We start from the raw sequence: 24,378 nt of genomic DNA on the forward strand, positions 1-24,378 counted from the left end.
GGCAGAACTCATTTACTGCAAACCAACAGCCTGCAAACCATTTTATGTAGGCCATAACTTTAAAGGGAATGTCCATAGACTGAATTTGTAAGACACCTTTCCTGGCATTAACTACAGTTAGCCATAAGAAAACAGTTAGCCATAAGAAAACCCAGAGCAGTTATCAGTTCATTCATTATTTCAGTCATCCAGATTTCTTATGTGAATTCCAGGAAGTCCAGTCTTTAAACCTAATTTTCAGACATGTGCTCTTAGAATCATAGAATTGTAGGACTGGAAGGGACCTCAAGATGTCTTCTAGTCCAGTCCCCTGCACTCAAGGCAGGACCAAGCATTACAGACCATCTCTGACAGTTGTCTGTCCAACCTGCCCTTAAAAATCTCCAATAACAGAGATTTCACAACCTCTCTAGGCAATTTATTCCAGTAGTTGAACACAGTGTTCAACTACCCTGACAGTTAGGAAGTTTTTCCTAATGTCCCACCTAAAACTGCCCTTGCTGCAATTTTAGTCCATTGCCTCTTGCCCTATCAGCAGAGGTTAACAAGAACAATTGTTCTCCCTCCTCCTTGTAACACTTTTTTATGTACTTGAAAACTGTTAGCAGTCTTTTATCAGTCTTCTATTCTCCAGACTAACCAACCAAATTTTTTAAATCTTCCCTCATAGGTCATGTTTTCTAGACCTTTAATAATTTTTAGTGCTCTTCTCGGGACTTTCTCCAATTTGTCCACATCTTTCCTGAAATGTGGCACCCAGAACTGGGCACAATACTCCAGCTGAGGCCTAATCAGCATGGCGTAGAGAGGAAGAATTACTTCTTGTGTCTTTCTTACAGCACTCCTGCTAATACATCCCAGAATTATATTAGCTTTTTAAAAAAGTGTTACACTGTTGATTAACATTTAGCTTGTGATCCACTATGACCCCCTGATCCCTTTCCACAGTACTATTCCCTAAGCAGTCATTTCCCATTTTGTATTTGTGGAACTTGATTGTTCCTTCCTAAGTGGAGTACTTTGCATTTGTCTTTGTTAAATTTCATCCTCTTTATTTCAGATAAATTTCTCCAGTTTGTCCAGTCTTGCCCCAGTCATTGTCTCCACTTGAAATCAAGTAGATGGTTCACTTTTGGAACTCCAATTCCCTAGTCTTTTTTAGCATGTTGTGTTTGAGTTAGTGTCAGTCACTGCAGTGCATTTTACCAGATTCTATTACACACTCGATAGCCAAACTCTCATTATCCTCGTGTAATTACCCAGATCTACACCAATACTATAGCACCAAGTTTTGTCCCCTCAGCTTGGTGTTCCCCCATTTCCTGAACTGGGAGGGGCTTTCACCAGACATGAATGACACGTTGTCTTGGCCTGCAATAAGTTTATAACAATCCTTTTTTGTGACCAATTTAACAGCATTTAACTAAACTGTTTCCTTTAATTTTTGCATTATCGTATACTCCCTATTATTCAAATAGCATGGGGGGACATTGATTTAAGTTGGATAATCAGGAGTTTGGATAATTGAGAGGAATATAGCAGCCATTCATCAGTGGAGTGGCTTCTCCTGCAGACAGAAGCTCATCCTCCTTCCAGTCTTGGCCAGGGGATCTCTGATCTACTTCACTTACTCACTCCTATGACAGCGGGGCTACAGAGGGCTCCCTGTGTTGTCTCAGGGCCTGTGACACACATTCCCTGCAGACACAGATACTGGCATGGCAGGGCAGAGCAGAGACTTGGCCAGGAATCTCTGCTCTGCCTCACCAGAAACGTAGCTCTCCCCAGCACCTTGTGCCTGAAGGGACTGGATGTCAGTGACCCTGCTGTAGCACAGGGATCCCTCTGCTGTCACAGCCTCCCTCCCTCCTCAGTGGAGGTGCAGAGGATGTGCCCTCCCCTGCAGCCATGATCCTGCCCAGGCATCTCTCCTTTATTATCCAAACCTCCATCGTATCCTTCCTTGTTCCCCAGCATAAGATACCTGAGGGACAGGAAAGGGATGTGGCTAATGAGGAGGTTTGGATAACAGGGTTTGGGATAAATCTGAATATCCTGTATTGTCAGCTTCCCTTGTTTTATGAACTGAATTTATCAGTTTGTCTAATTGTTCAATAAGGTCACAAACCAGATGAGAATCCTCTTTTCTCTCATATGTATTAGATGCACAGATGTAGTTACAGGACCCATGGTGATCAGCCTCCACCTTTCTCACTAGTGTCTGTTTCCTGTTCTGGTGCACTGCTGTAAGGAAAGATTAGAGTTCTGTAATTGATTCCTCACCCTCTGGGCGTGGTCTTCTTCCACTGGTCATGAGCTTCAGATCCAAGTCCTGCTGAGCATGTATAAATCGGTCCATTTCCAATTTATCCTGGGAGGCCTGAAGGAATACAAGACCATTAGAGTGTCCATAGTGCATCAGGCCAATGGTCCATCTAGCCCAGTGATCCATTTATTAATTTCATCAGGGTGACCCCTGGTTCTTGTGTTATTTACCCCTTCATATAACACTTACTTATTCACTTTCTCCATACCATTCATGATTTTGCAGACCTGTCACATCTCTCTTTTGTTGTCTCCTTTCCAAGACGAACAGGCCCAGCCTTTTTATTCTCTCCTCATATGAAAGTTATTCCATACACCTAATCATTTTTGTTGCCATTCTTTGTACCTTTTTCAATTCTAAAATATCTTGTTTGAAATGGGCAACCAGAACTGCATACAGTATTCAAGGAGTGGGCATACCATGGATTTACATAGTGGCATTATGATATTTATCATCTTATCTATCCCTTTCCTAATCATTCCTAACATCTTGTTAGCTTTTTTGACCACTGCTGTACATTGAACCCATGTTTTCAGAGAAATAGCCACAATGACTCCAAGATCTCTTACTGGAGTGGTAACAGCTAATTTAGAGCCCATCATTTTGTATGTATAGTTCGGATTATGTTTTCCAGTGTGCAATACTTTGTACTTATCAACACAATTTCATCTGCCATTGTGTTGTCCAGTCACCCAGTGTAGTGAGATCCCTTTATAACTCTTCCCAGTCTGCTTTGGACTTAACTATCTTGAGTAATTTTATATTGTCTGCAAATTTTGCCATCCCATCATTTACCCCTTTTTCTAGATCATTTATGAATATGTATTGATCCTTGAGGGACTCTGCTATCTACCTGACACCACTGTGGAAATTGACCATTATTTCCTTTGTTTCCTGTCTCTTAACTAGTTACTGATCCAGAAAAAGACCTTACCTCTTATTACGTGACTCTTTACTTTGCTTAAGAGCCTTTGGTGCGGGTCCTTGTCAAAGGCTTTCTGAAAGTCTATGTACACTATATCAACTGAATTATCCTTCTCCACATGTTTGTTTACCTTCCTCAAAGAATTCTAATAGATTTGTAAAGCGAAGTCATGCCTCTCCAATGCCGTTTTGATCCTTTCCCAACAGTGTTCATCTATGTGTCTGATAATTCTGGTAGAAACACAATTTGCCTGGTACTGAAGTTAGGCTTACCAGGCTGTAATTGTCAGGATCACCTCTGGAGTCTTTAAAAAAAAAATCAATGTTACATTAGCTATGTCATCTGGTACAAAGGCTGATTTAAGTGATAGGTTACATACCACAGTAGTTCTGCAATTTCATATTTGAGTTCCTTCAGAACAGTTGGGTGAACACTATTTGGTCCCGGTAACTTATTACTGTTTAATGTATCAGTTTGTTCCAAAACCTCCTCTATTAACACTTCAGTCTGGGACAGTTTCTCATATGTCATCTGAAAAGAATGGGATCTAGGCCAAAATTTGCTCACTCCTGTGGAGGTTTATTTCCTGTGTCCATTTGTTATAGGAGTCTATTCCAGACTGGTAACAATTCCATCTTTGCTGTCTCTCTTTTCTCAGGGCCTGTAAAGTTTTAGGGTCTGTGTGTGTGTGTGTTTGGCAGGGAGGGGCCGTTGGCAATGCTTTTGATTAAGTGACTTTGATCATTCCTGCTCACCTGGAGAAACGTTTTTCTTGCACTGGCTTGTATTTCAGACATTGGAGGAGATTGATGCACAGAGGCACTATCTGTCTCCTATGATTGCACAATTGCTCCTTTCAGGATGTGGGTTGGTTTGTGTCTACCTGTTTCCACCACCTCTAGCTTAAGGTCACTGACTCTGTGTTTGGTGAGCGGCTGCTGTCGCTGTGCACTTTTTATCACGCTCAGCTAATCTGCCTCTGTGATGCAGGGATTTTTAGCAGCCTGGTGGTGCGCGGCTGGTGTGCGTTTTGTGCTCACAATCGTGCTGATCCGGGTGTCCTTCGAGCACCCTGCCTAGTTTTTGCGGGCTATTTCCTCACCGGGGGGGAGGTACTGAGCGTGGAGAGCGCTGAGCTGCAAGAGTAGGTCACGCTCACGTTTTCACTCCCATGCAATCGTTGCTCCTGTAAATACGTTGTTGCAGGGGAGGGGCTGGTGGCTGCTGTGGAGGAGGTGCTCTTCCCCCCAGCAATCGTGCTCTTTGCCACTGCGGTTGAGGGGGAGGGGCCGTGACCCGACCGTGGCGGCGGCTGGTGGAGGGGTGCCGATGTACCGGCCACGCGCACGGAGACCCCGTGCCTAGGGGGGGCCGCGCCCGGCGGCCCCTTTAAGAGGCTGGGGAGCGGCTGACGGATGAAATCACGTGCCTCGCGGCTGGAGCCGGAATCCGACAGGGTGGGGAGCGGGACGTGCCAGGCAGCGGTGGCACCGGCGAGGCTGTGGAGCGCGGAGCAGTGAACGTTCGCGTGTGCGCGCGCTCTATCACGGCCGCCTCCCCTTCCACTCCCTCAGCTGTCTCGCGCGGAGGGCGCCGCCGCCGGAGCTCCAGCCCGGAGCCGCCGAGGAGGAGAAGCGGCAGTTCCCGATCCCCTGCCCGGGGCGGTGCTCCTTGTTCTCCCCTCTCTCTCTCGCCGCCGCCGCCGCCGCCGCCGGCCGGCCGGGCTCCGGAGGATGGAGCTGTTCCAAGCCAAGGATCACTACATCGTGCAGCGCGGGGAGTGGGCGCTCTGGTGCAGCCGGAGGGACGGGAGGCTGCAGCTGCGACCCGGTGAGTCAGAGGCGGACGCCCGGCTGACTGGGGGAGAGAGAGAGAGAGTCCCCCGCAACCAGGGCCAGGCGGGCTGGGGGCAGAGGTGGGGGGCGCGCTCCCCGCCTACGGGCGGGGCGGGGCTGGGCTGGGCTGGGCTGAGGAGACTGGCAGAGCCGCCCCGAGGGTGGGTAGGAGGAGGATATGGCCAATAGACCCGCTCAGGCTGGGTAGGCAGGCAGGCTGGGGAGTGAAAAGGGGGATGGGGGATCCCCGGGGGGAGGGGCGGCGGATCCCCCGGGGGAGGGGTCGGGCGAGCTGGCGAAGGGGGCTGGGGGACCCGCGAGCGGGGTAGGCCGGGTGGGGTGGCGAGGGGAGGGTGATGGGGAGGCGCTGGAGGACGGCAGACCCACTTGGGCACCGACAGGGTGGTGACGAATACAAAGGGGGCAGCTGACCCGCTGGGTGCAGACTGGTGATGAGGAGGAGGATGATCGACCATGACTGGGGGCAGGCTGGTGGGTGGAGCGGTGACAAGGAGACCCACTCAGGCAGGCTGGTGGTAGTTCTGAGTGCTGGAGGAGGGTTTACAGAGTGGGCACTGGGCATGAGAATCTGATAAATCTGAGGCACTGATGAATACAGAAGCGGTGCTAAGCTAACCCATTGGGGGCCCTAAGCAGGAATATTACCCCCCCCCCCCATCACATAATGAAAAATGAATAAGGAGTCCCCTTGAGCTGCTCTGGGCACTAAGCAGTTGTTTAGTCAGCTTATGTGTAGCACTGGTTCTGGATAAACATGGGAGTTTTCAGTCTTTCTTTCCTTTGCAGCCTGGCAAAGCTCAAGGGATTGTGTTACCCCCTACTCCTGAAGCAATAGTATCGTGATGGTTTGCTACCCCAGCTTAACAAAACATAACTCAATATTTACACTCATCTTTCCTCATTATGCTACTGCAGTGAGCAGGCTGAATCCAAGCACCAGGAGGGGAGCTGGTGATACAGTCCTGTACCTGGGGGGGCTGGGATGTGTAGTCCCCTGCTGGTTGCCCAGTGAAGTGGGGGCTTGGTCATCTGGTCATTAGAAGGTGGGACATGCTGAAATGGCTGTGTGGTTGCGGACCGTCTCTACCACCTTTTTTTTCCCCCTTGTACTAATGAAGGATTATACGTTAAGGGGATATCTCATTCCAGTGGTGAATTTCTCAATCCTTCCTGCTACTGACTAGAATTGGCTTCAGTCAGGTTTTGCTGTTGGTAAATTATTAGGGTAGCAGCCTCAAAAATGGTTTTATAGAACTACACCATTGTTCGCAAAATATAGAACAAGTCAGAACCTTGTCCCTGTGTATATAATCTAGTATAGGCAGGGCAAAGCATCATGCATCAGTTCAGACACAGGATGGTGTTGAGGTGTCACTAATGATTTTTAAATCAGTTGAAAAGCAGCCTTTAGACTTAAGAACCTTTGATTTGTTCTTTGAAGTTTTTTTTCTTTAAAATTAACTGAAATTGTGACCACCAGCTGTTTCTAGATTGTGTTCTCTTTTTAAATTGTGTGTGTTCTGTTGAAATAGATTGGTGTATGAGTACTGTCCGTCGTGGACCATCATGAAAAGGAGGAAGGCCATCTTGTGTGATTAACAGTGTACAGAATAAACATTTCTTTGCTATTGACCTTAATACAGGCTTGTTATCTGGCACATTGTCTCTTGCATAGGGTAAATAATTTCCTCTCCCTTCTCCTAATTAATGTACACAATTGTTTTTATTCTAGTATCATGTTGAATGAATGTGGCTTATGGCTTTTCTTTTTATGAGCAATCAGGCAGGGGTGTGCTTTTGTGCATGTTGTTCTCATCAGACTCATGTCTGTGATGACTGAATCTGTTTTGAAGCAAGTACCATTTTATATGTGTATCACTTAATCCTATTCAAAGATACAACCCAAAAACATGAAGAAACATAGGGTTACAAACACTGCCTCAGATCAAAGATTGAGAAAAGCAAAAAAAATGCAATGCCCCTTTCCCCTGCAATAGGTTAATCATTTTGGATATTACTAAATACAGTACTATTCTAAGAAGTAATCTTCTACCCTTGAGGAATATACATATGGCTTAAAATTAAGGAAATATTTGGTCCCTGACTAGTTTGTAGCATGGTGTAAATACTTTGGGTATTTTAAAATAGCTGGGATATTTCATTGAAGAGTGTGGCGCTACTCATGGACAATAGCTACTTCTCAGTCTTACTACTTGTAGCAGTCTAAAATGTGAGTACAAGGTAAACCGAGGAAAAATTGTGTAAGTGTGTGTATGATCAAATCTATTACTCTCTCTTGAGTACGGTAGTGTGTAAAGATGTAAAAATGTCTAGAATTCTTCTAGCAACAAAATACGTAATCTCAAATACTGTCAATGTTCATTTATCAAAAGAATTGTTCTCTCTCTCTTTCTCTCATTTAAATAAAACCCACCCTGAACAACTTTTAACATTTGGACAGGCTTATATGTGTATGCATTAAAGAGTGTCCCTCTTGCCATTTTAATTTGCATGCTTCAGTTCACTTGAGATGGGGTTATATTGTTGTTCTAACATTTATTTATTTATTTATTTATTTATTTATTTTATTAAATTTTGTCCAGGAGCTTTATTTATAGTTTAGGGTCTGACCATTTTAATTTATAAACCACATTTTAACTAGCTTATAATAACCACTTATAAAATGTCTGCTGGCAAAAGCTGGCCTCCAGTACAGTTTATTAGTTGAATAAATGTTCATCCAAAATCCAATTTTAAATTGATATAGTTATAATTTTCTACAAATGGGTAGAAAGCTATTACTCCATACATGAATAGTAAAATAACAAACTTGCAAACACTAGTCTTTGAGATTGATTTTGGGGCCTAAAAGCTTTAATCCTCTGCATGCTGTCAATTTCAGGGATTGCTGTGGTCTCATGGAATCCATTGACTTCAGTGGGGCCTTGTGAGGGTGCAGCAATCTTTGCACACTGTCAATTGCAGGATTAGATTCTTACTGATTGAAAAATTAAAGGAATTCTGTAATCCTACTCAGTTTAAAATAATGAGTAAATTAAAAGTAATTTGATGCTACATTTGCCCCTTCATCATCTTGCCAATTTTTGTTGTGGTTACAGCCATTCTTCCTTTATATTTAAATTGTTTGTTTTTTCTTTCCTGTCTATTGCTGGACCTTCAGCAAACAGGAGAAAATGATAGTAGTGAAACTGATTATACATAAAGTACTTACCCTTTTCTCAGATTTACTTTATACATTTGTATTTATGTAATTAGCTATTTCTTTTAGTAATAATAAGTTTAAAAAAACCACTGCACTTGTCTGAATTTTGTGTAAATTGTTTGTTCCGGGTCATTATAATGGTCAACATTCCACAATGACATGAGTAATTAGATTATGAAGTGTTAAATCACTGACATATAAACAGTAGAGCTATAAACTATGTGCATTGAAATTATTCATAACTGTATAATTTTTCAAAATGTAACACGTTAAATATGTATTGCTCATAGTTTTTTAGAAGCTTTAGTTTCATTATATTTTGTGGTGCTTAAACAATCCATGTGCATGATATGGTTTGGACTTCAGGTGAGAGTGGGAGGAGGCCTAGCATTTGAAGATCTCAAATAAACTTGCAAACACTACTAAATGTAAGCCTCTTGACATCGCCATGAGATAGGTAAGTATTCTCAGTCCTGTGGGAGAGCTTTTATTAGGACTCTGCTCTCAAATACCTAGTTCTTTTAAAAGTGAACTATGTTTTTTCTAATTCATATATTTAAAGGGATACAATCACGTGTTAGAAACTCTTTACCTACTATTGTTACAAGTAATACTATAATTGAAAGACTGGGGGCCGAGGCCGTGCTGGCAATATGTCTTAGTTTATTCTGTGCATTTGACAGTCCTCTTGAATATATTTATTTATTTATTACTGTATTCAGTTTTTGCTGTTTGTGTGGTTTTTCACACAGCAACAGGAAAAGAAATATGAAAACCCCAAAGTGGCAGACACACTCAGGTCAAGTGTAGTACTTGATATTAAAATGAATAGATATTAAAACACAGAATACACTACATTATTCACTAACTTGCTGTATAGGCTTGGTAAAGGAAATCAAGCAGCCAGTTTTAATTTATAAAATTGTAATAAACAATTTTTTTAGGATGTCTAAAAATATATATCCATTAAGAGGAAACAAAACTTGTTACTGGTCCTAAACCAGTAAACTTGTGTGGATGAGAGGGAGAGCTTGAAAACAGCAGCATTGTATGTAAAAGTTTTCCTAGAACTGTCAGGGCATGATGTATTAAGAGTAAATGTCTTTTTGACACTTTTTCAGGATTGAATGTAGCAAATTTTGGACCACTAGAACATTTAAATTCCTGACTAATCTACTAGATAGTGGAAAGAACAATTTACCTGCATTGCTTTATTAAAATGAATATATTTTAGTTGTTTGACCTTTCAAGAAGGCTGACATTATGCCCTAATTTGAGAGAGAACTGCTTATGTTTACAGAAGATTTCTGTCATCATAGACATTTCCTTGTTTGTGGACTTAAAGTGTTGTTGAATCTTCATATAGAATCTTTAAATTACTCTGGTACCATATGTTGTTAGATTCTTAACAGTCTAAGATGCATGTCTGCTGCATGAAAATCTTACTGGGTGATCAAGACATACCTTGTTGAAATATGTTGTAAATATCTATTAAGTTCTAGAATAACTGGATCTCATTGTTAGCAGTTCTTGTTTACATATTACCTAGGATCTCCTGGCATGTATCACTGTGCAGATTGCAAATATGGATTTAATGACCCTTAGTACAAGGATACTTCTTAGTAGAAGATGAGGCACTTCTTGGTACTAACTGATCAGTTAAACATGACATGACAAAAGAATGTAACCAGGTGGTCTTCCTCAAGGGAGGGAGAAAACAATAAAGAGCTCTTCTGTTCAGAGGAATTGAGAGACCAGAAATTTTGAAGGCTAAAACAGACATGCCACCTGCAGCTATAATGTTTTGGGCTGTGATCTCTCAAACTGAACAAGATTGGTTGTAATTACTACTTGGATCAGACACCTGTGAGGAGAAAAAATAGGTGTCCAAAAAGTGTTTTGACGTTAGGTGACATTTTTCCTGCTGTTAGTACTGAGCCGATGTTTTCAGGATAAATATAAAATGTCTTACATTTCATTCAGAAAACATCCAGTCTAACGCAACTGTGACTGGTTGATGTCACCAAAGGCCCCATGCCTTTTTTTTAAGAGCAGAGGTGTTTTGAGAACTATCCTGTATTGTAACTATAGGGGCAAATATGAATTACCAAAAAAGGGCACTTTCCTAGGAAACAAACTATTATAGTATTGGTGCTACAGAAAGCTCTCTAATAAAGCAAAAAAAAAAAAAAGAGAGAAAAAGGCATAAACAGATCATATTAAATAAGGCACATATTTGAACAGTGAAGGTAATTTAACAATTGGAACGGCTTACTTAAGGAAGTGGTGGACTTTGTCACTTTTAAGTGTCAAAGATATAAGATATGCATAGCTCAAAGAAGATAATGCAAAATTGGTGCAAAAATTATTGGATGAGTTTTTTGGTCTGTGTTGTAACAGTCTCTTCTCATTTAAAAAAATTATAAGCTGTGTTTATGATTCTTGCCAATAACACTCTGATCTTGCAAAGACTTAAACACATGGTTAACTTTAGACACTGTGAACAGGCCCATTGAAGCCATTGGGACTATTTGCCATGGGTAAAGTTAAACGTGCTTAAGTCTTTGCAGCACTGGGGCCCAACTTTTGCACTGAATCCCGAAACATAAGCAGTTTTAGTGAAAACCTGATGCTCTGCAAAGGTGAAATTTGTTTAGAAGTGGTGTAATACTAGGATTATCAGTAAATGTGAATAATTGGGACGGGGGTGGGAAGTAATAGGCACTTATGTAAGACAAAGCCCCAAATATCAGGACTGTCACTATAAAATCAGGACATCTGGTCACCCTATGTCATACATAGAGGAACTTTACTTTTTATGAACAGTTTAAAAAACCTGTCTGCATTAAATACAATTAGATTTAATCTACTAACATTTTTTTGTTTTCTAAAAGTAAATATTCAGCTAAATAAGAGCCAAGCAAACTACTTAGACATGTAGTATACAAAGGTAGTGTATACAAATGAATATGTAAATTTGCTATTTTCAATCTGACATGGAATATGTTAGGATACAAAATAATAAGATGATAGTTCTAAAAATTGGCTAACTCAGATTTATTGTGCTCTTGAAATACCTTTTGATAACAAGCTGGCGCTATTTATACAGTGTAGCTTGCATTTTTATGTTCTACCTTGTTGGGTATTGTCTGAAGTCTTCATCTCTGTTATGATCTTACCACAATTAGCAACTTACCTCTTGTTGGTTTATTTCAATGTGCTAGAGAATAAACGTGAATTGTTCAGTATCTTGACATGCTGACTTGTGTGTGTGACTGATATGGATGGTCCAAGCATATAACAACCTGATGAAAGAAACAAGAGGACTGCAAAGCATAACTTCAATTTAGTTAGACAAGATGATACTTTCAAAAGTATCCAATATACTTCAACTATAAACAGCAGATCGACTCACTTACCCCCAAAAAGCCTATGTGCTGATCATGTATCTTTTTTTCAAAATATAGTTAGACAAAATAAGTATTCAGTAAAACTGCAAAAAAGTCTTCAAGTTGAGTTGAAAAATGAAATATTTAAATTGAAATTCTTTGCAATATCTTCCATTATTAATGAATATTGTGTATTGGTTAGTATAAAATAGAATTCTAGTGTCAAGAACAGTATTGGGCACATCACACTTCACAGCTCTTAGGCCTCATGGCTTTTGTCCCCAGAATAATACTTTGAAAGTTTCTCATAACTCATCTCTTTATCTGATTTCTTTATATTAATGGTTCTGTTGAGGTTGTATGTAGTGGTTTCACCATAACTTCATTCAGCAACAATCATGAATACAGAATTATATTTCCATATGATAACCTTGTATTCCTCCTGCTCAGTTAAAGTTCTTGTATTTAGGAAGTATTTTAAGAATTAACTAGGGATGGGATAATGTACATAAAGATAAGCATTTTTCTTTCCAACATACAGCAGAGACTTTTGTGTTAGCATTAAGTCTACAGGGTAAGTTAACATCTACTTTTTAAAAGATAATAGTCAGTTAAAGGAACGTTGCCATCTAAACAGATATAACAGAGGATTGAAGGGAAAAGTTCTCTTGTTGAATGGATCTTTCCCCACAACTGCTGTCTTGTTAAGTAGATGTAATAAACATTTAAGAACAAGGAATGTCCCTATAAAAACAAACAACTCACCACTTCTTCCCCAATTTGTGGCTGTCAACTTGGAGATAGGGTTCTCTGTGATCTTGAAATCTGAAAACTGGCCTAAACTAAAAAGTTAGGTTGGCTCAGCTACATCACTCAGGGATATGAAAAATCCAAATAACTGATCAATGTAGTTAAATTGACCTAATTCCTGGTGTGGACAGCGCTGGGGTTCTTCATTCTAGCTAGCTGCTGCCTCTCAGGGAGATGGATTACCTACGCCAATGTGAGAACTCCTGTTGCTGTAGGGAGTGTCTACAATGAAGCACTACAGCATTTCAAGTATAGACAAGCCTTATGAATGGGGAACTACGTTCTAGTTTGCGGAAGTTTCCCTCTCATCTATGTGAAAGTAAGAGCTGAACTGCATCTGTATATAAGAAAATAAGCCTTAAGAGAAAATTAACATTAGCATCTCTTTGAAATTGATGTGGTCATGCAGTCTACTATTACTATACGGGGACCTGAAAGTACGGGAGATATTACTATAGGATTTTCTCCCTTTCCCCTACCATTAGGGTACAAAAGTTTGCCCACTTCCAGAGATCTAGAACAAAGCATATGATGTCATAAAATGTCACTAGGATACTTAAGCTGACTGGTCTTTTTTTATGTATGTATTTTTTTTGTGAATTTAATTGAAAGCCAGCAAGCAGTGCTGACTGCATTCATTTGACCGATATAATTGAAGATTTGAAACAGTCGTTGAGCTTCACTGAAATTTCAACTGTCAGACTTGCTACTTCAGCTATTAGAAACTAATGATGGATTTCTCCATTTGTCAGCATAAACCTTTGACAACCATGTATAGCACTTTTTTGCCTAAACTCTGTTTGTTTGTTTCGTTTCCATACAATCTTTAGAAAAGGGGATTGAGTGGAACTTCAAAGTATGAAAACAAAATGATGTCCTTGTTTAATGATTAAGGAATGCTGCCTGTCTTAAATGAACTTTCAGGGTAGCATTATGGGCAAAGAATAATTCAGTAGGTCTTGGCAGATAAAAATGGATCTAGTGTGTCAAAAGCTCTGGATCTTTTAATTTTAGATTCACATCCTCATCCCTGTCTTTTTGACTCACTTGCTGGTTGCTGAGAGACCTTTGATGGAGCTATGGTCTTTCATTCATAAATAAAAATGAAAAATTATTTGTGTGTACATATAGCTCCTCTTCCATTGAAGAGAAACAAAAACACAGCTTTCTATCTTCGGAAACGGTATTCTGAAAGGTGAAAGTTAGGAGTCTGAAAATAGAGGTTGGTAATAGTTATGCAAACTTTATTTTTGTTGGGAACAACCACTCTTATCAAAACACAGATGATTTAAGTTTTTAATACTGTGCGGGGCTCCACTCCCTCCCCCAGCTGAAGCCTTGGTCCACTGCCACATTTCAAGAAGTGTTGTGTTGTGTACCAACGACACTGTGTGGCCATGACAGCTTGTGAGGGGATGGAACATAATTGTGAGATACTGCATCAGTGCCATAATCCTACACTTTGGAATTGACCCTGACAATGGGAATCTTGATACATTCTAATATGAAAATTAATATCGTACTTACACTGCCTCTTTTTCAAGAGTCTAACATATTTCCTGGGAGGTTAAGAATGCTAGTCCCTGCCCAAGTGGACTAAAACTTCACTAAAATTGTTGAACTAATGATGTATGTCAAACTTCACTGCCATCACTTTGCTTTTCAGTCACATCTTATAGCCTTTTCCTCTCTGGGGTAAGGATATAGTAGTTTGCTGTCTTTATAGTTCCTGGTATAATCTAATGCTATATTTTGTGGTTTTTTTTAATTCTTGCAGCATTGGACCTTTCTACATTCACAGTATATTCTTCTGGAGTTTGACTTGGCTATACAAAAAAGAATTTCCCAAATAGGATGAAATTATTTACTCGTGAGCTAAAGAATAATGTGCTGTACATGCTTGTTTCAGGGTGTGACACCTACATGTTAATCATGAACTTGAAAAAAATGACTCATGCTTTATGCGAGTTTAAAGGAGAAGCTGTCTTGCCCACTGCATAGCAGAAGGACAGAAGGGGAATTTTTAAACAGTTAACTTACTATATGTTTAAATGCTATACTTTGCTATACTTTGAGGCTTATTAAAACATCATGTAGAAAAAATATTTGTCTTTCCCTTCACCACTAGCAAAATCTGTTGTCATGCCAGCCTTTGCCAGATGTCCATTCTCTTCTTTGTCCATCTCTTTCTAACTGATTTGTGTAGCCTCAGAAATGAGACTGGCATTTCAGAATGTATGGAGATAAGGTCTTCCCCAAAGATCTTACAGTCTTGGGACCTGATTCTGCAATCACTTAAGCAGGTTCTGATCATGTTGAGCTTTAGTGGTTTTTTTGTTTCTTTCAAAATTCTACATCATGCTGAATCTCCTCATTATTATCTCAAAGGTGCCCTGCACAGTGCTTTTACATGTCTATCTCTATACAAACTTCTTACTATGGCACTGCTTGTGAGCTGTGCTCTACGAGCTCTTCTTGCCTTACTGATCCTTGTCCCTTTTCTTGGTTCATGCCTCCCTCCCTATTTTCATGCTGCTCAATGCCTGGAATATTCTTCCAACCAAGCAAAATGCTTTCAAAGGCCTTCGTAATAACTCATTATTTCTAGCTAGACTTCTGCTAAGTCGTGTCTCCCCGCCCGCCCGCCGTCATATTGGTGCATGCACATATAAAAATAACTATAGCACATTAAATATATATCCTGGAACTTTGAGATACATGTGAAATGACTTTTATAAACCCATTTTTCTTTTCTTTTCTTTTCTTTATGCATTGTCTAATTTAGCTTGAAATCTTCAGTGCTGGGATAATGGGTGAAACCCTGATCCCATTAAAAAATCAATTTGCAATTGCAAATCTGGGTTAAATTTAGAATGTGATGTTGTTCATGGTGGGTGTCCGTTATAGAGCATCAGACTCTGAGGATGAGGTAGATGGGGCTTTCTTCAGACAACTAGTGAAAATTTCCTGATCACAGGATCTGGTTCTCATGGGGGACTTCACTCATCCTGACATCTGCTGGGAGAGCAATACAGCAGAGCACAGACAATTCAGGACGTTTTTGGAGAGTGTTGTGGACAACTTCCGGGTGCAAGTGCTGGAGGAACCTCCTAGGGGCCATGTTCCTCTTGATCTGCTGCTCACAAACCAGGAAGAATTGGTAGGTGAAGTAGAAGTGAGTGGTAACCTGGGCAGCAGTGACCATGAGATAGTCAAATTCAGGATCCGGAAGAAAGGAGAACAGCAGGATAGACTCTGGACTTCAGAAAAGCAGACTTTGACTCCCTCAAGGAGCTGATGGGCAGGATCCCCTGAGAGGCTAATAAGAGAGGGAAAGGAGTCCAAAGGAGTTGGTATTTTAAAGAAACCTTACTGAGGGCACAGGAACAAACCACACTGATGTGCAGAAAGAATAGCAAATATGTCAGGCCACTAGCTTGGCTTAACAAAGAAGTCTTTGGTGAGCTTAAACACAAAAATGAAGTTTACAAGAAGTGGAAACTTGGATAAGATGACTAGGGAGGAGTATAAAAATACTACTCAAGAATGCAGAAATGAAATCAGGAAGGCCAAAGCACAATAGGAGTTTCAGCTAGCAAGGGATGTGAAGGGTAACAAGAAGGGTTTCTTTAGATATGTTAGCAACAAGAAGAAGGTAATGGAAAGTGTGGGCCCTTTTCAGAATGGATGAGGCAACCTAGTGACAGAAAAAGCTGAAGTACTTAATGCTTTTTTTTTTGCCTGTCTTCACAGACAGGGTCAGCTCCCAGATTACTACACTGGCCAGTATAGAATGGGGAGGAGGTGAGCAGCCCTCAGTGCTGAAAGAACAGGTTCAGGACTATTTAGAAAGGCTGGACATGCACAAGTCCATGGGGCTGGAGGCAGTGCACCTGAGGGTGCTGAGGGAGTTGGCTGATGTGATTGCAGAGCCATTGGCCATTATCTTTGAAAACTCTTGGCGACTGGGGGAGGTCCCGGATGTTTGGAAAAAGGCAAATATAGTGCCCATCTTCCAAAAAAAAAAGGGAAGAAGCAGGAACCGGGGAATTACAGACTGGTCAGCATCCCCTCAGTCCCCCGAAAAATTATGGAGCAGGTCCTCAAGGAATCCATTTTGAGGCACTTGGAAGAGAGGAATGTCATCAGGAACAGTCAGCATGGATTCACCAAGGGCAAAGTCATGCCTAACCAACCTGATTGCCTTCTATGATGAGATGACTGGCTCTGTGGATGTGGGGAAAGCGATTGACATGATATACCTTGACTTTAGCAAAGCTTTTGATACAGTCTCCTACAACATTCTTATCAGCAAGCATGTGCTCAAAAGAGCAAATACGATGTTAGGATAAATAACTAAAGGGATGGAGAATAATATAAAAAATATTATGCCCAGTCAGTTGGCCACCTATTATTTGACCATGGTCAAATGTTTCAAATATTCCAGTCAGTGTCCTAATGTAGGCCACAGCTTACCTTTTTGGTTGCATCATGGTGTCATCTGTTAGCAAGCCTACTTAAATGTCTTGATCACTCACTTTACTACATGCTAATGCCACCTATTGGGGAAAAAGGTGAACTAATTGAAAGTTGAGCATTTTGATTGGCTAGAATCTTCTGGAACAAACATTATACGTATATCTTTATTTGTATACCAGGCAGGCCGTCAATGTGAGTGGCAATTTACAAAGCATGTTAATCAAGTTAAAAGACCTGATCTGTGCCCACAAAGACTTTACAAGCTAACCTGACTAGACAAACATAAGGAAATTAACTCAAAAGTGTAGAGGAGGGTTCAGTCATTAAACCTTCCCTGACACAAAGGGAAAAGGTACAAAGTCATTAAGCTGTTTCCTGAGTTGACCTGCTGCCTACTTAGCATATGTTGTATTTAAAATATAACCTTTTCTTTTTATAGTTGCTGGTTTTGTTTTATTTCTGTTTAATTTCATTTTTTATTTTGTAACAGTCGAGTCTTGAATAACATTCACTTTTAAATGCTAACCAAATGCTTAAAAAGGGTGATAAATGGAAGTCTAAAAAAGAAAGTATTGTTAATTGTTTCACATTTTTATGAGTTAAATAACTCAGTTAAGTAACTTATTTTTTTGTAATTAGGCATAAGTATCTATATAAGGTTAAGCTTGTGGGAGATCATAAAGCTTTGCTCTTTTTTGTTACTTTCGTAATTATATTAGTACTTTAAAATATTTGACCATTTTTTATATTATTTGGCAATATGACAGGTCAGCTCACCAATTATTTTTGATCTGGTCAAATGGCCAACCCTTCATTTTTTTTTTTTTTTATATATAAAAGCTTGCATTTCCGATTACATCTCGAAGCAGTAAGGAAGAGTCATCAGAGACTGAAATATCTGTTTCATGTGCTAGGTGAGGCCTGCAGTGGTCTGGAAGTGGGCATCTTTTTTTCTGCACCAAACTAGTGTCTCCAACTTCCTTCATTGTGGACTCAAACTTCCAGTGTCCTAGACTGGGTGTGCAGAATACTGTTTTTAACTTTAAGTAAGAAGTAAAACCATTGCTGTAGCCTAAGGGCTACTCTGTTGGCTCCCCACTTTCATAGGATTTGGTTCAAAATAGTGTGTGAACTACCTCTCTCTCGCTGTTTTTTTGTAATTCTCCATGTACAACTAAAAAAAAAAGTTCCCTTCTTTCTTGCCACTCTTGACTCCTATATAGATTCTGCCCTCAAGAGCATCCTTCCTTTAGCTGAGTTGCTCTCCCTTGCTGACTTGCTTATTCATAAAAATCTAATCTTAACACTTAACGCTAACCTATGCTGCTTTCTTTCCCTTTGTGTCTTATGATTGCTTTAATTTATTCATCAGTGTCATTTTACACTGTTGCTTTCAGTTAATTAAACCGTGTGGTGCCTTGTATCATTATACAGCTTGTATGTAGGATTCTTTACAAAATAAAGTTGTGTACAACTCATTTTAGATTTTAGATTTGTGGTGCATGTTGTGTTCTTATGTGGCTTTGATATTTGAAGTTTTTGGTGGTAGAAACTGTTTGGGAATACAAAATGAGCACACAAGATTCTTTACTAGTCTTGCTACCTGAATTGGTGCAGATGCATATTTGAAACCTACTCTCTTCCTTGAGAAATGTAATTTATTTTCCTTTTTCCAAGCAAATTTGTATGTAAGGTGGTAAATACCTCTTGACAATGTAATTGTATTAGTTTAATTAAGGAATAAAGTAAACAAACGGTTCAGAAATACTTCATTCAGTGGATGGTGTGGGTGGGGAGGTTTGGTCAGGCAGGAGGAAGAAGATGCACGTAAAATGTCTGTTCTGTTTTACTTCTTGCCATAAAGGATTTGATGTGTAGTACAGGTTGTCTGGTGCCTCTTGAACAAATTCCTGCAGCCCTCTTTATGCCTTAGTATTATTGCTAGGAATTTGCCTTGCTAAGTCCATCCCTCTATTTTTGTTGTTGGGGTGGATGGGCAGGCGTGCTTCCCTGAAATGAAGCCATGGGTATGTAGCTGAGCCTGTGAAACCTTGTAATATTTAAAGAGGACTGGTATGCTTTTGTAAGAGGGAGACAGGGAACTATACAGACTGAAGCATTGTCTTGTGTTTTGGGGTGATTTGGTAAAATGTATATATGAAGGGAGTGTGACCCCAAGTGCTTCTCTGGCAGTGGTATATGTTCAATAAGAGTTCTGGAAGTAAACTGGCATCTCTAAAGAATTGTCATTTAACTGGGCCTCGTGAACTTTCAGACCCAAGACGGGCTGCAAAGGGTGATTATGATACATTTATCTATATGCTTAGTTGGAGCTATGTTGTGTTGTACCTTGCTGACTCAGAGGGAACCTTTATTGCCACAACAGATTGCATTCCTTTGTACCAATGCAAGTTGGAAACCTTCATTTCATTACTGTGTACAAGACTGCTGTAAGAAAGTGTAACTGGAAGGGAAAACAAACCGTGACATGATCAGGAAAAGACTGATGATTGTTTCTGGAGAATTAATTGCATTGAGATTTGAATACTGCTTCTAGTAACAAGGGAACTTAAAATCTTATTGGTGGAGTAACCAGCTAAAGAAGTCTGTTGTTTTAATATGTTCCTGCTGCTGCAATAGAAAGAAATCCCTCTTCACTCTCAACCTTATTACATAAAACTCAGACTGGGTATTTTAAATTTATGGTTTTCATCCCGAGGCTTCACATCTGTAAACACTGAGGGGAAAATTCCACAAATTACCATAGTCGTTTGGTTATAAAAGAACTGTATTTAGCTAATATTGTCATTTTACGTGATACAGGTTCTGTACACAGTCTGTATCTGCTTGTGTTCTGTACTTCTATGGAGAGCCTGCTCCACAACACCCAAGAAAATGGAAGTGGTTGTGTTTCTATTTTACCATGGTGGTTGGCTTGCTTTTCCCCCCATATATTAAAAAGAGCTATAATTCGCAATGAAACAAGCAGAAGTCAACATCCCTTCTCTAGGAGCCCTCGCCAGCACTCCTTAGTCAAGGTAAACTCCCACTGACTTCAGTGCTTTTGGAAATAGCTTTTTCTTAATCTGAATTATTTGCATTGTGTTAATAGTTTGCTAGGTGCATTACAGACAGGAATGAGGAAAGGGTCCCATTGGATATAGTTCAGTCCAAATAGCATACAGATGAGGGAAAATGGGAGGGAACAAAGAGCGCAGACAAATAGCGAGATTAAATACGCATATTACTTTCACAACTTCTTTTTACACTATTTGAGTTTTTACAGTTGTGGCTTCCATTAACTAGCCTATCTCACTCAGCTGTTCCTTCTTACCCTAGCTTTATAGTGTTTTTGGAGGAAATGCCTTTTTCAATAGAATGTCAAGACAGACAAGGCAAAAATGTAGCTAACCAGATCAGGAATGTTTTTTTTTTTAAAAAAAACCCTCAAGGACATAAGAAGACAGGTGAAAACCTGCTCCAGTTTTAGCTTTGTGAAAAGAAATACTTTACAGAACTGAAGACTAAAAACATTTCTGTCCCTTTTAAAAAAAATGGTAATTAAAAAACACACAATGGTAAATTTTTAAAGCCAGTGTTTGCTTCTAGGGGCTGGAACCTAAGTATTGCCTTATTGTGCGACTGCATGAGAACTGGAAAGTGAAATTAATTAGAGACAAGTGACTATGGCTGAACTACTTTTGTTACCAAGATAAGAAATGCAAAACTAAATCGCATAAAGAGTAAAAAGTACATTTAAAAATAACTGGAAAGATTCCTAATCTCTGCACTTATCAGAACTGAACACTTTTTATTTTAAACTTAAACAGTTTTTCTGTTTGTAGTTTGATACAAGTGACTGCATAATACTACTCCTGCATATGGGAATTATAGGTATTCATTTATTTTGGATACTTTGCTAGGGTTGAATAATATTCAAAAATAATAAAATGTCAGTGGTTTGGGAATCATTCTCATTGTACATCTGCTTTAAGATGGTCTTTAATTACATGATCACATACTGGTTTTTTTCCTTGAACCTAGTTTTGGGCTGGTGTATGTACTAATTTTCAAAACTCTGATACTCTTGAGCCTCCCTCCCCTTTTTTAAAAAGTGATTCCTATTTTTTTTTCCAGTACCCCCAAAATGTTTTCAACATCAGCATAATTTGATTTTGTTTATACTCCAGTTCTGTCTTTAAAAATCAAACTCGACTTTGGGTAAAGCTTGTAAAATGTAAAATCTTGTAGAAAGTAAAGAGCGCATGAAAGAGGTTAATAGGTCACAACCTCAGCTGTATGTGTTGCAGTTGGTGATAACTAAAGTGTTAGATCATTGTTAGAGTCTATAAATAATTTTTAGTGGTGGCCAGTCTGAAACAAACAGGAGAAAAAGAGCAACATGTATATACATTATGAAACCTGCACTTGAGATCCAGTTTAAAAGTGGCATATTACATTTGCTGCAGGCATTTTACTCCTTTTATAGGATATAAAAGGGCAATATGTCTAATTCATCCTGGTTTGATTGTTGTTCTCCAGTCATGCATAACATCTGCAAAGAAGGAGCTGGCATGGACTGAAACTGAAAAGTAGACTGTTCCTTTTGTCGGTTTTCAAGGGACACCGCAGGTTCAAATGATCTTAATAACCAATTATATCTTGCTGTTTTATCTAAGCAAACTAATTTTTTAGCAAACAGCTTCTTGATGAAGTTTTTGGAAAACAAATTAACTATTTGCCATTTCTTTAACATTAGTTAACATTCCAATTATTAAATATAACATTAATTGATTTAATCTATTCTTAATATTTGCTACAAGTTATTGGTAATTTCTTATTTAAAGTTGTTTTTTATTATAGACTTTATAGAATCATAGAAACGTAGGGCTGGAAGAGACTTCAGGAAGTCATCAGTTCCAGCCCCCTGTATTGTGGCAGGACGAAGTAAACCTAGACCATCCTTGACAAGTGTCTGTCCAACCTGGTTTTAAAAATCTGCAGTGATGTGGATTTCACAGTCTCCCTTGGAAGCCTTTTCAGAGCTTTAACTGTTCTTATAGTTAGGTTAGAATTCCCCCATCTTCCCAATAGCTAAGTCTCCCTTGCTGCAGATTAAGGCCATTGCTACTTGTTTTACTTGTTTACTTCAGTGGACATGGAGAACGGTAGAGCACAGTTGTCTTTATAACAGCCCTTAACACAGTTGAAGACTTTTTTTGGTCCCCTGCCCTAAGTCATCTTCTCTCAAGACTAAACATGCTGAGTTTTTTAACCTTTCCTCATAGGTCAGGTTTCCTGAACCTTTTATCATTTTTGTTGTTCTCCTCTGGACTTTCTCTATTTTTGTCCCCATGTTTTCTAGTTTGAACCCAGAACTGGACACCATGCTCAGGCCTCACCAGCACTAAGTAGAGTGGAATAATTACTTCCTGTGTCTTACATACAGCATTCCTGTTAAAGCACCCCAGAATATTAACATTTTTTACTGCTGCATCATTGTTGATTCATATTCAATTTGTGATCCATTATAATCCCCCTGATCCTTTTCAGCAGCACTACTGCCTATCCAGTTATTCCCCAATTTGTAGCTGTGCATTTGATTTTTTTTCCTTTCTAAGTGAAGTACTTTGCACTTGTGAATTTTTCGTTTTGTTGAATTCAGACCAATTTTCATATTTGTCAAGGTCATTTTGAATTCTAATCCTGTCCTTGAAAGAACTTGCAACCCCTCCCAGTTTGGTGTCATCTACAGATATTATAAGCATACTTTTCTCTCAATTATTCAAGTCATCAGTGAAGATATTGAGTAATATGAGACCCAGGACTGACCCCTGCGGGATCCCTCTAAATAATCCCTCCCAGTTTAAAAGTGAACCATTGAAAACTACTCTTTGAGTATGGTCTTTCAATCAGTTGTGCACCGTATAGTAATTTCATTTAGACCTCATTTCGGTAGTTTGTGTATGAAACTGTCAAGTGGGACTATATCAAAAGCCTTACTAAAATGAAGATATATCACATCTACTGCTTTCCCATTAGGCCAGTGACCCTGTAAAAGAAGGGAATTAGGTTGGTTTGGCATGATCTCTTCTTGACAAATCCATGCTGATTATTTCTTGTAACTGTATTCTCTTAGTGATTACAAATTGATTGTTTAATAATTTGTTCCAGTATCTTTCCAGGAATTGAAGTTAGGTTGGCTGGTCTATAATTCCCTAGGTCTTCTTTATTCCCATCTTTTTAAACATAGGTGCTATGTTGCCCTTCTCCAGTCTTCTGGGGCCTCACCTGTCACCCTTGAGTTCTCAAAGAAAATTACGAACAGTTCTGATATCGCTTCAGGTAGTTCTTCTGTGAATGATGGTCCCCTGTGGTATTCCACTGAGAGTTATATACCATGCACCCAGAGCCAGAGCTTTTCAAAGTAGCAGTATCCGTCGGTTGGCTCATGCACCCTTGCACTGCCTCATGATTTCACCCGAGGCGATAAAGGGTGAGGTGGATTGCTCGCATCTTCAGTTTCTTCTCATTGCTGCATGGTCCAAGTTGGAGGTTTTTGCTCTTTTCTTGTCCTTGGTGGTACATTTTCCAAACTTTTTAGAAAAACCTGATTTTTATTTTCATGCCTAGTAAGGATTCTTTCTGTTTTTATAGTAATTTTCTTGTTTTTAGAACTTTTGTATGTTTAAGGGCTGGGGATATCGCTTTGGCAGTTTCCTGCCAAACAATCCTCATTACCTTCATCACCTGGCCCCCCTCCCCTTTCCCCCAGCACCCAGGACTGTGTACTGTATATAGTAAAGACTTCTTTGGTGTTTTTGTGATAATTTTCTTGTTTCTAAAAGCTTTCGTGCAGTTAAGGACTTGGGATGCTGCTTCCACAGTTTTCTGCCAAAAAATTCCTCCCCCACTTAGCATCCGGGTCTGGGTACTGGACTATGCTGAAGAGGATGGGATTCAAAGTCTCTTCTTCCTGCCCTTGCTTCTTTCCCTCAGCAAAAGCACCAACACTGTGGGAGACTCATACCATATCCACGTACAGTATCTGCCTCTCCTTCCGTGCTTGTACACGGGAAGATGGAGTCTTTTGTCTTAAGAAGCACCTCATGGCACTTGCCATGAGGCCACAGTCAGATCCTGGCCAGGTATAACCCCCTATATATTGGCCTTAACAGTCCAAGAGTGTGCCTCCTACCATGAAACCTCAGTCCAGTTCTGCCAATATCAGTGCTACAGACCCTGCGGTAGTCATGAGTCAACAGAAACATTAACAGAAGCATGACAGTAAGTCCTTCTTCAAGAATAAGGAGGACACTGTGCCATCCACGAGTTCCCCCCGCACATGGCTTGCCAGATTCTGGACCTGC

General features: G+C 39.9%; 1 protein-coding gene across 3 annotated transcripts in view; it reads left to right on the forward strand.

Annotated features, from left to right (window-relative positions):
- The first annotated feature begins 4,444 nt into the window (after positions 1 to 4,444).
- The window catches only part of INPP5F (inositol polyphosphate-5-phosphatase F), a 123,651-nt gene continuing 103,717 nt past the window's right edge, over positions 4,445 to 24,378 (forward strand). For all 3 annotated transcript variants that reach the window (XM_067561329.1, XM_067561327.1, XM_067561328.1), the window contains exon 1: positions 4,445 to 5,081. In XM_067561329.1, the coding sequence (XP_067417430.1) occupies positions 4,985 to 5,081 (97 nt within the window). In that variant the 5' untranslated portion in view covers positions 4,445 to 4,984. The remainder of the gene's footprint in view (positions 5,082 to 24,378) is intronic.

Source organism: Emydura macquarii, unplaced genomic scaffold (genome assembly GCF_026122565.2).
Source record: "Emydura macquarii macquarii isolate MOO-44397 ecotype Brisbane River unplaced genomic scaffold, CSIRO-AGI_Emac_v2 contig_2372, whole genome shotgun sequence".
NCBI classification, from domain to species: Eukaryota; Metazoa; Chordata; order Testudines; family Chelidae; genus Emydura; species Emydura macquarii.